This window comes from Amia ocellicauda, chromosome 9, assembly GCF_036373705.1.
Source record: "Amia ocellicauda isolate fAmiCal2 chromosome 9, fAmiCal2.hap1, whole genome shotgun sequence".
Taxonomy (NCBI): domain Eukaryota; kingdom Metazoa; phylum Chordata; class Actinopteri; order Amiiformes; family Amiidae; genus Amia; species Amia ocellicauda.
Window position 1 is genome coordinate 5729673 of NC_089858.1, and position 12615 is coordinate 5742287.

The 12615-nt window shown below is 37.8% G+C and overlaps 1 protein-coding gene across 2 annotated transcripts; it reads right to left on the reverse strand.

Moving 5' to 3' along the window:
- Positions 1-352: 352 nt before the first annotated feature.
- Positions 353-12167, reverse strand: LOC136758457 (cytochrome P450 2J2). Of its 2 annotated transcripts, XM_066712837.1 has the most exons (9): positions 11701-12165; positions 9935-10097; positions 9351-9500; positions 8787-8947; positions 8326-8502; positions 6798-6939; positions 6421-6608; positions 1244-1385; positions 353-960 (listed from the first exon to the last, which is right to left on the reverse strand). In XM_066712837.1, the coding sequence occupies exons 1-9, from the start codon at positions 11890-11892 to the stop codon at positions 785-787; spliced, it is 1491 nt and encodes a 496-aa protein (XP_066568934.1). In that variant the 5' UTR covers positions 11893-12165; the 3' UTR covers positions 353-784. The 2 variants fall into 2 exon arrangements, with proteins under 2 accessions (XP_066568934.1, XP_066568935.1); XM_066712838.1 differs by lacking the exon at positions 8326-8502 and having other exon boundaries at positions 11701-12167.
- Positions 12168-12615: the final 448 nt, after the last annotated feature.

The window sequence follows — 12615 nt, forward strand, 5'->3', positions numbered from 1 at the left end:
GTTAGCAAGGGTGTTGTGAGTGCTGATCCTGTCGAAGTTCCTCTCTCAGAATCCGCTTCTGGTCTTCCTGTATTTTACTCAAGGCCGAAGATATCACATTGTATTGATTTCCGGTTCCATTGTTACATTTTTAAAAACCATGAGATTGGACATTTTGAATGCAATAACAGGAGACATCTGCTTCCATGAGAAGATACCCCACAGATTTTTGTACTCTGAAGCCTCCTCCAATTCTTTAAAAGGTTCTTCAATCAGGCATTGTGGATTTGATTATTTCTCTTTTGTAACTACTACTTTTGCTGACTGTGAAGTAACATTTCAAAATTTCAACTGTAAATATATGAGATTATACTGCAATTTCATAGTTTTTATTTGTGAGCAGTACATGTAGTTTTAATATACTACATATTATTCCTGTACACTGATGTCTTCTCTCTTCTTTAACAGTCTTTAACAATTCGTCTTTGTACTGTATTCAAGCAAATGCACACATGAAAATAAGAGGCTGCTTGGTTCTGAAACCATCATAAAGCTTCAGGCTCTACAGGACTCTACTGTACATACCAAGACCACTAGTTTTGAAATGTTCATTATAGTACGATTTGGACCACTATAGTAAAGCATAATAGAGACATTTTCAACATGTAGAAAATCAGGGTAAATGCGAAACAAAAACACAGTGAAGAAAAGTGCAAAAATCTAAATTACAATCAGCAGATGTTGAGATTGGCTCCTCTAAACAAAGGAACGTGTGCTAACAGATGTTTTCTGTTGTGATGGAGGGTCAGCGAGGGGTAACATAGATCTTGTAGGGGTATGGAGACCGGGTGCCTCCTATTTGAGCTTCGAGGCTGGGCTCCACTCCCGGCGCAGAGGAGAAGGAGAACTTCTGAAAGAAGCCGGTGAAGAACAAGAATAACTCCATCCGAGCCAACTGCTCCCCCAGGCACACCCTCTTCCCTGGAGATAAAGAAAACAAAAAAATGTTTTTTAAATTATCAAGTTTTTAAATCCCAATTCTGTATAACTAAAACTCAATAATAAATTGTTTAAATAATCATTATCTTTTAATAAAACCAGGACTGGCCACCAGTGACCTCAAATGGTTCCTTATTTTCATAAATCTCAGATATAATTCTTCAAATTGTGTATATATTTTTTTAACATTGGTTTCTCCTTTGCTCAATGATGGCTAATTCTTAGACCAATAGCAAACATTTAGGAACAGTGAAATCGTGCTTACCAGCTGAAAATGGCAAGAAGGCTTCCCGTCTCACAAAGTTCCCCTGGGAGTCCAGAAAGTGTTCGGGAATAAACGAGTCCGGTGTCTGCCACTCACTTTTGTCAAACAGGACCGAGTTTAAGATCGCCATCACTGCTGTACCCTAAATAAAAGAATATGGGGACTGAGTGGATCTCTATTTTTCAGATATGATACATTTCTCCTCTGAAGTGATCTACCTAAAATATAATGACAAAATTTGCTCTGCCATTATTTGTTACATGAATATATGATAACTTGTGCGTTTTCTGTGGCCTGCTTTCTAAGGCTGCACTTTATTTCTAGTAATTCAAGGATAGTCTCAGGATTGCTTTAATCATGTCAATTAGTCTTTTTATTAAGTTGCTTTGATAATGTGATTAAGCAGCAGCAGCAGCTTTGGACATTGATTTATTGATTGATTCTACACATGCAACCCTTTATTATGAATATGTAACATTCAATTTTATTTGTTAGAATGTTTAAATTTAAATGTTTTACTTTACCAGTAGAAACACATCACTAATCAATAAAAAAATATTCCTGGACCCATTTATATAAAATACTGGAATCATAACATGAATTTTGTAACATATATAGCTAAACCCGTTAGAACACGATTTGCTAGAATGCGATTCTGCTTATTAACTCGATTGGACAGTGCTGATTTTCATCCTTTCATAAGTTTCAAGGGAACAGGTGTGTTTTAGTCGTCCAAGACAAAAACACATCGTAGTAAATTACTTGCCGGTATAGGCACATGTGTTTTGTCTTGGATGACTAATAACAGACCTAAGCTGTTTCAAGCATTGTTTTATAATAAATGCTTACAACAATCTCTTTGATTTTTGCAATCGTATCTTCTGTCAAAATCTACTAAAACAAAGCTCTGCTATCAGCTCGAGGCGAGGGTATATAAGGTGCTTGGTTCCACCATTCTCATACATTTTATGTGCCAAATCAATTACAATAAATTCTGAAACTTTCAAAAAACTGAAGAAGTTTACTGTTGAAGAACAAATTGCTGCTCTTGATAGAATCAAGTCACGAGTCCAGCAAACTCAGGTGGCTAGGGATCTACAGTGCATGGATGGACGAAAGAAAAGGAGAAATGTCCTTGATGCTGCCAAGTCTGTAGAGACAAGTGATTGACTGGAAAGAAAATGTTTGCGACAAGCTCAAGCTGTATTCCAGTGGTTTGTTCAAGAATGATCTGAAGGCACACCCCTATCTGGACCTCATCTACAATCCCAAGCCAAAAAATTAATCTTTCAGTACCAGTAATGAATGGCTAACACGCTTTCAAAAAGCAATATGCCATAACTAAGACTGCAATATCAGGTGAAATTCATTCAGGTGATGATGAAGTGCATGTTCCTGCATCTGCGCACTGCACATCAAAGCTGCCATTGGCCCCTATGCTCGTCACTCAGAACAGGTCCCTTCCCACATCCTGTTCCATAAAACATGATGTCAGCACAGGTTCGTCCTCTTTTGCCATTTTGCCTGGACCCGAGAACGTGAGCTCTCTGTGTCTTGTCTGTGCATTAGACCCTTATTGTTGTTTAACAATTATTATTATTCGGTTGAAATTCGGTTACTCTGGCTTTGTACACCATGGAACAAGGGGCCTGCCGCTGTTGTCCTCCAGCTTCTCCAGTGCCCTGCTGTGTACATAGTTTATTTATTCACATGGTATGAGCTGTAGTTGCCCTGTGTTAGCTGCGCTATTCGGCAGGTGTCAACTGCTCCTGTGTTCCACGTGTGGCACAGGAGTCGGCTCCTGCGCCCCGTGATGTATATAGTTAGTTTGTACAAAATCTAATTGTCAGCACAATAGAGCTCTTCCACTATGTACTATTCAGTTGAGTTGGATGCTCCTGTGTTGATGATCTAATAAGCAGGGATGGCAAAATCTGAGAGGGTTACTTGCCAAAAACACCAAATCAAAGATTCAGCCTCTGGATCTGGGTATCATCTCTACATTTTAAATTAACTTCCATAAGACCCTGATACAGCGAATAACAATAGTGATGATTCCGTTACTTCATTTTTAAACAGACTTGAAGGACATTGGTGGTGAAGCCTGGGAAAACGTGAATGAAGAGGCCCCAAATTCCTCACCCGTACATGAGGTTACCAAAGAGCACATAATGAGACCAGTTTCTACCGGTTTGTACCAGATGCATCTCTCTGCAGACACACAATACAAATTTAGTACAGAACATACGTTGTAGTAAAAACACAAGAAGATGGGGAAGTGGGCATACAACCCCCCTTTGCCTATCTAGACATGCGTTAGATACGTGTGGAATATAAATAATGAAATGGCCACATGGTCTCCATATTTGGGCATAAAATAGAAAACATTGTGTTTAAGCTTAATCAGGAAGATATTGAGGATCTCATAAGATAGGGAGTTGTCTCCCCCTCATTGGTTCAAACTCACCCTGTCCAGGATATCGCAGTATGTATATAACATTATGTAAGCTCTATGATTTTAGGGAAGTAAGGACAGAGACCTGCGTGTCTGTGTGTATTACTTTTCTCCAAGCGGCTTGAATAAAGACTCTGTTTGATTCAATCTACTCTACAGTCTGATTTCTGAAAGCAATTAAAAAGGGGATTCTTCAGTGAACAAAATGTTATGCATTTCAAAATGCTGGAGGAACATCCTTGTAGCCAGTACAAGTAGCCAGTGAAAATGAGAGTGAAGAAGAGAATAACTTTGAGGACTTCACAGTGTTGCTGCTTAACATTTTGGCTTCCGAGATGGGCGGGCAGTGCGAGAAGCACCGCGAGCCAATCACAGTGTCTTTCAGAAGAGAAACCGAAGGATGGAAGAGCAAGACGGTCCTGCGAGAGATGATGGGTCAATAAAGCATATAAACACAGCGATCTGGTGTTCCGTGCTGCAAATTCACAGCATTTATCTCCCTGCTGACACAAATCTACAAGCCAATACTTCGTAGCATAGTAGAAGAAAAACATATTAAATAAAAACCAAAGCTGCCATTGATGAAAGCTCTGAAGTTATTATTATTATTATTATTATTATTATTATTATTATTATTATTATTATTATTGGCAAACACCCTTACCTAGGCATTATGTATTAGCGGGTGGGTCAATGCTGTGTTGGGTGAATAACAGATCAATGTAAATCTTTTATTCAGCGTCCACTTCCCATGTAACACACAACATCACAACTATGTTGTGACAACGTGAATTACGTTGCTACAACGTTGTGGCACAATCAAGATTTAGCTGGGTTATGTGTAGTGGTGCAGATTAAAAACAAACTGTGACCCACTAGATACAAAACTCATAGTGGTTACATGTATCATTGGAAGAAACTAGCAACTAAAAATAAGCAGCAACTGTTAATTGGAACTCCACCATGTTGGAGTTTCTATGTGAATGCAAGTCTCCTTTTTATTATCCATTAACCCAAATGAACACTGACACATTGCTGAACAATACAATATAAAATTACATTCAATATCAACATTTTCTCTCTGTGCATGAACAATAAGCAACATTTTGCTTGGGTGCAACATGTTATTTGTTACCCGCACCATGCACCTGTATCGTGGTTACTTTAGCAATGAGCAGTTATTTCCGCTGGACACACAGAGCCGCCGAGGCTGTGAATGAACCCGGAGCTGCGCCTGCGCAAACCTGTGCCAGACGGGCTTTCTCTCCACTGAGCCTCAACCGCGAGAGACTTTAGACAATCCAGTGTCTGGACCTAGAGCAGCTGAGAGCATTGTCAGTGGGGTTTCTCTCAGACATTTTCTTGATTTAATAAAGTGAAAATGGGACCACTCCCACTGTATTGTTGCACGGGATTAAACACAACTTTCACACAGCTGCTAACCACCAACTAGAAAACTGTACATCACGGGGTTTACATTAAAAAATAGAAGAAAGTAGCATCTAACAAAAAATGAAACCGCGACTAAGACTAAATACACTTGTGCAGTTTTCTAGTAGCGGACGTGTGAAAGTTTTATTCCCCTAGCGTTGTGCAAGATAACAGCTGCGAGATGGTCATTTTGCTGCGCAAAGCGTGTTAGATTTAATACCACGAAAGTTTAGCAGCATGGTATCCATTTGCAGACATGCTGCAAATGCTTCTGTGAGTGACTCGCAGTGCAAAATTTTATTTTTTTTATTTAATCCTGCCCTTAGTCCATGTATTTGTTTTTTACATCATTATCAGCATTATACATTATGTCTGATGCAAGATGTTGACATCAATTAGTGGTTGAATGCAAACCATAAACATCTTGATTGGCTTATTTTGAAATGTATTTGAAATCAAGTCACAAACAGCTATTATAAACGTCATGGTCACAAATTACTGTAAATCAAATTTAAAGTCTCTTGAAAATGTGTGTAACAAGAACAGAGTTACAAGAACAGTATGGAAGCATATAGTGGAACTTATTCAAATACAAATGCAATCCCAAAATTGCATTTCCATGTATGCACGTGTTATTTAGGTAAAAATGTAAATCATCCCATTTGTATTTTTATATTCCAGTACAGACATTCCCTGACAATATTAAAATATGAAATGGCTTTTGAATTGACATTTCATTTTCAAAGAGTTCCACTGCTGATACACAAATTATTGTATATTTAAAGTGATAGTAAAAGCATAAGCATATTGTTAAGCCCTACAGCAGCCAAGCGTGAATTGCTTTACTAATTATAAGACCCGCACTTACCAGTCCATACAAAACAACAGGCGTTTGACTTCACACAATCTGTATCAACGTCATGTTAAGTCCAATACAGTAAATCACGTTCAATATTTCGTGAAACGCATGCTTGGGTACAATCGGGTCGCATTCTGTTGCGCAAATTTGCGCAGAACTACACGAACGCCATGACCGCATCAAGGCATGCAAAATTATGACTGGACCATGAAACAGCTCCCTGACTGGCCGCCTCGGAAAATATTGAAATTTATGTCCATTAGTCTTGTTTAATTTTTGTTTTGTCACATTTTAGTCAACTAAAATTAGAAGGCATTGATTTTTAGTTATGGATGAACCTCAGCTTTAACATAAGTAAACAAATACATTTTGTTTGAGGCAAAAGATAGCAAGTTTAAAACTTTAGCTGGTCTTTTATTTGGCTTCTATTACCTTTGGAATGATGTACCCTCCTACTGTTGTGTCTTTGATTGCCATCCTTGGTGCATTCAGTGGTACAATATTGCCCATTCTCTGCACTTCATGGATCACTGCATCAGTGTAGGGCATGTTGGCTCTGTCTGCCATGGATGGTGGTCTTGCCTGCCCGATCACTCTGTCTATTTCAGCTTGCACTTTCTCTGGTAAGAGACAAAGCAAAACAGGTAAATTCCTGAGTAACTAATCTTGCTATGTGCAGCCCCTGATACCCAGTGGCTTTTTAACACTTTTTTGCTCTTAAACAGATTTTCTCTTTGGTCTACATTGGTAGTAATGATACAGAGATGAACATGCTTTGAGGCTTCCACTATCTTCACACAACCACTTACCTTGGATCTCTGGGTACTTCATCATGTAGAGCAGAGCCCAACGCAGTGTGGTGGAGGTGGTTTCAGTCCCAGCCAGAAAAAGGTCCAGAGTGCAAAAAACCAGATTCCTCTCATGGAAGCCAGATGCAATGTCCTCTTTATTCTGACAGGAACATTAAGAATCAAGAGTCACCTCATGAGACTATAGGTGCAAAGTTGTCTTAAGCAAGGCAGCTGCAAACAGACCAGGGCTATTGGGAATGGGAATGAGCCAACAAGCTCAAGTGTTGTGTGTTCCGAGCACATCTTAGTTTCTGGTTTTGAAGTTTTCTGGCTTGCATGAAAGTAATGAACTATCCCTATGTATGAGCAAAGCTCTTTTAATGGGCTGTTCCCAGTCAAAAATCACAAAGATAGCAACAGTGTCTCACCATGGGCTACATGTAGTACAAAAAATTTGTTTAATTTCATATATTATCTTGGGAGTCATGATACAGAGCAATTCTGTGAGCATAGGTTACTATGACATTTTTGTATTGATATCTGACACCCTCTGAATTTTAGCCGTAGGGTCTGGTATTTGTCGGAAAAAATGGGGTGGTTGAATGGGGATACACACACACAAAAAAAAAAGCTATCTATTTTGACCTGTCTGTCTTTTTTCTAAAGTTGAAAGTTTGATCAAGTTGTAGGTGTTCAAATAAGTGCTCATATTTTTAATTTTCTGTTTTATTCAACTCATCTCTTCACTACTACAGAAGACATGTTGCGTGTATGACATCACCATGAGAGCTCATTAAACTTGTCTGTATTCGGCATTCAGAAACTATTATATTTCTCCTGATCCTTACCTTATGATCCTTAAAGACCAAAGCCTAAGGAAACATTGTGAGAACATTTGGCAGTTCCATTCTTTTAAAAAGCCTTATCTGTCTTAAGTCTTATGTCTTATCTGAATAATAAGACCTTTAACAACTTCTGTCTGAGTGGTGGAGATAATGCTGCCACTTGTAGAATAGCATAAAATGAAATAAAGACAAAGCTAATGCCTGTGACAGGATGAGTAATTACTTGCTGCCAGACACTAGGGGGCTGTGAACTAACCTTGAACGCCTTCCACAAACATGGCATGATGAGGAATTTCCATATTTTTGGGCAGAAGCTCCAATTAGAATGGGCTCCATATTTGTTGTGGGCAAACGGTATGCATGTGCTGTGGAATATGCTGAAATCAGCTAATATTTTGAAATACCAGTTGCTGACAAGTGTACGGCTGATTGTGGGGCTTTCCTCAGCACATAACAGGGGACATGCCATTTAATTTGAAGTTGGTACTTGGATGGAGGAGGTGAGACAAGGAAGTTGGATACAGAGTAAATAACACTTCTGTATCTCCACAGAGGAAGTTTGAAAGATGGTAGGGTAATGCTAAGAGTGACACTGATCTTGATTCCATTAATAAAAAGGGAAGCCCAACCCAAATCCCTCACCAACTCAAAAGGTCTCTTGGTAATCCTTTCTCCGATGTACCCACCACAATGCCAAATACCTTTTCTATCTCTGCCAAGTAAGAGTCAATGTAGTCTCTGGGGGCTGATGGGTCCCAGTCCTCCTTGTGTTTCTCCAACTCTTTTCTCACAAATGCATCTAGCTTTTTGAAGTTGCTGAATATTTTATTGTGTGGCCCTGGAACAAGCTTCATAACAGCAGGAAAGGCTTCATAGAGCTGATGGGGGAGGGAAATGGAGGATTGCATTAAACTTATTCTAACCAGAGTCCTCTTTAATGCTGAATTTTGTGAATTTGTGTTTTTCTAATATCTAAAAATGATCACATCACAGTGTCTTTTCTGTTTCTAATTTTGAATAGAGCAATTGTTTCCTCTGTAAAATATAAATTATGTCTACTAATCCATGAACATAGGCACTTTAGAATAGAATAGAATGGATTGTTGTAGTGCTAACAAATGTGACAGAGTATTGGTACAGATCTACAGTTGTTGCTTTCTACCTGGGCCCAAGCAGTTCCTTCCAGGGTAATTGTTTCAGAAAGCAGCTTCAGCATACTTTGAAAATCATTGTCACTGTATTCAAACCTGTGTCCAAAAACCAGGCTACAGATGATGTTGGAGACTGCATTGTTAAGAATGAAGTGAGGATCAAAAGGCCTTCCTGAGAGGGATCAATGAAACAGCATTTTAAAACAATTCCGGTCTTGTTCAGACCTGTCAAAAGTAAGCCTTGATAAAACAGTGGCTGTTGCAAACTTGTTGTAAACTGCATATCTGGAAACATTTGCTCTGATACAATGTGGGACTGAACTCCCACCTCTAAATTATTAGGTCAGCTAACCCACTGGGGAGGTGAATATTAAGGACTATGTAGAATAACCTTTTTGGGATGAACAGTTACTGCTAAAGCATCTACACTTTCCCTGACTCTGTACAGTATCAAGCTAGCTTGCAATGCTAATGACAAAAGTGCAGGGCAAGTACATTTTTGTTTGTTTTCTTTCTACTTCTGTGAACCCCATCTGTTTCAGTCACCCAACTATTCAAGCAGTCAGAGAAACTACCTTGCTCATTCTCTAGAGCTTCTTGAAGGAATCGGCTCTCCTCAACAATCACAGACTCCAGGGACTTTTTACCCAGTCCAAAATTCCTTAGGGTGGAGAGAGTAAATCTTCTCTGTTTTTTCCAATGGGGTCCATTGCTGAAGATCAAGCCTGTTGTGAAGGAAAACACTATTATTGTGCAACTTTTGAGGACAGGATTATGTAGTATTGGTTCTTGAGATAAGGTCATAAATAGACATTGCCTAAGTAAAATACTGTATAATAATAATAATAATAATAATAATAATAATAATAATAATAATAATAATAATAATAATAATAATAATTACAGTATTATACATTCTCAATATACCTTAATTACCACTTCAATATAAGTTTAAAACCTTTACAAAATGTAAAACATCTGAAGAAGTGTATTTAAAAGTGTAACAATGTAAATGCAGGTCCAATTATTTGTTTAAATATCGGTATTGGAATTCAACAGATTGTGCAAAACATTAAATGTGCAAGTGTAATGGCAGTTTTCAAAGGAAATAATTGTAAAATGTTGCTTTATCAAAATGATTTGATGCATAAAGACATACCATTTCCAGAAAAAATTCTGTCCATCATCGGGGTAGGAGGTCGGTCAACAAAATTCTCTCCCTGATTGACCAATACCTCCTTCACCATTTTGTAGCCCGTAATCAACACTGCTTTGTTCCTTCCGAGACGAAGGCTGAAAACACTGCCGTAGACATCTGCTAGCTGTTGAAAACAAGTCACTTTTCTCCTCAATTTCCTCAATTATATACATAACTAACTTGTTGGTTCATCAGTAACATTCAGAATTGCTGCAACAACATTATTTTCAACCTCCAACATTTTTAACAACCCTGCCTTTTTTTGCAGCATGGTCACAAGTTCTTAGTCAAAAGTGGCTTAACCTGGTTGTGTTGTGGTAAAAATGCACCCCTATTCTGATGGGTTACGCCACTTAGTGTTGTCAATGCAAGAATGTGACATGTCATATGCCGGCATTCTTATTCCTGCTCCAATCACACAGATGTGTTGCCGCAAAATTGAATGCATTTAGACTAGGACCTGAGGTGGCAAATTCCTGGTGTCATAGACCCTTTCACACAGCCCTTGTAAGCAACAAAATGCCATGAAAAAGCTGTATATGGCCAGAAATAGAAACTTTACAAGTTTAAAGTATACATCAATACAAGATTATTATTTTTTTTAATTGCATATTTTTGTAATATGCAAATTAGGCAGATCCTCATTAAATATGTGCTGACTTACATATTACACAAATCATTTTTTTTTAATTTTATTATTGTGATAACACACCCAATGGTCAGACTTTTATGGAACAGTTGACCAAAATATAGTTTTTTGATGGATTTATTCAAAAAACACCACTCGTTGTTTTCATATTTTTACAGGTAAAATGCCACGTAAAATTAGAATGCCAAAAGATGTGGATCTACTAGCCTTAAAGGGTGAGGAAAATTAATTGGTGTACGGGAAACATGTAATTTTGAAAAAACAGCTGTTAATGATTGGTTAATGCCATTTCAGATTTTGCTTGTCATTCAGCACAAATCATTAAGTCGACATTTACCAAATTTGTACTAGCTAAAGTTTTGCTCCAGGAAACCACAAGCTTTCAAACGATGTATGACTCTAGATCATAAAAATACTGGTCAAACTTCTACATGAAAAATGCTAACAATTAATTTTATTCAAGCTGTGTTTTGGTTTAAAAATGTAAATAAAGTAGAATTTTATGCAAGTATGGAAGTTACAGTTACAAAATACCCTGAAATCTGAAATTTGATACATTGAAGCAAAATCATTTTTGACTGGGGTGTCTGGCCATTTCTATGTGAATGGGGCTAATGAAAGGAGATTTAACCACTGTGGAACAGGATAACTGTATACACTGTGTTAAAATTATTTTCCGTCTATTAACAGAAATGCTTGATGCAAAAGCAAGTTCAAAATAACGTGGTAAGATTTTTTTTATTCCAGAGGATTGCTTTATATCAAGGTAGAGGTGTACTGTGTCTGACAAATGACTGTGTATAGTGTTTATTTTTACTTTATTAGTTAAATTTCTTTATGATCCTACACCATATAAAATACAAAATGGACCTTTGCATTGGGAGTCTTAGTCTTAAAACTATTTAACAGTTTATTTTACTTTTTACGACATGCAGTAATGACTTACAACCCTAATACTTTGAACTTCAGCCGGAATTTTTCAGAAAATCTCAGAAAATCCTGTACTCTTTCACTTCTTTTTTTTATCCTGGATGAGTGAATCTATGTGGAGTAAGAATACAAATAAAGGTTCACTCACCTTAGTTAGGTAAATATGTGGCTTTTTTGTGTCAATGCTCAAGACTTGCCCAATGAAAGGCAGACCCCGGGGTCCTGGGGGGAAGTTCTTGGGGCTCCTGTTCTTGAGGAAGTCTGTGATCAGTAGAAAGGCACAAATGAACAACAGTAAGCCTTGGATATCAAGCCCCACCAGCAAAGAATACAGAAACATGTCAGGGATAGGGACTTTAGCTGACTACTAAAGCAAACACTGTACAATTCCCACTGCTGTCTCCCTGTTTGTATTGTTTGGTTGGCCTCTGCAAATGTATATAAGAACAAGCTGAAAATTAATTCTAATTCTCCAGCCCTCCACTTTTATCTCTCATGACATGAACAGTTGCTCCATGTAAAACCCTTGGCTGTGTACTTGGAATGCTCTGGCTCTGGTTTTATAACACAATAATCCTATTCCTGGCACAAGCTTCCTGGAAATGTACAAAAGCAATCTGGCATCATGTGACTGTTTCTGCCTCTGTAAATGGCTATACCAAGACGAAGAACAAGTTAATCAGTAAATAGGTGAATCTGCACTGTACTGTATAAGTATCTTAATACACATTTTGTTTCTTAACATACATCATTGGCGCTGTTGATTCACTACAATGTGTGAACACATATTTATATTATCACTTAATTTGAAATGGAAATCCTATTTAGTTAGAGAGTAGTTTTGGTATTAGAATTTCGGTGAATTAGAAACTCTGTCAAAGAACAATGATTTCTCCAGCATTAAGTCCCCACCAAAATTAGTACTTAGTAACAAGTCTAAACAAAACAAAACTTTACAGCTACCAAATCAGATTTTTGATATAGGCTTTACAGTTCTTATCATGCAAGTGTCATGAAATACTGAGTTAACAGCAGACTGCTCAACAGTTATTATTGAATATTT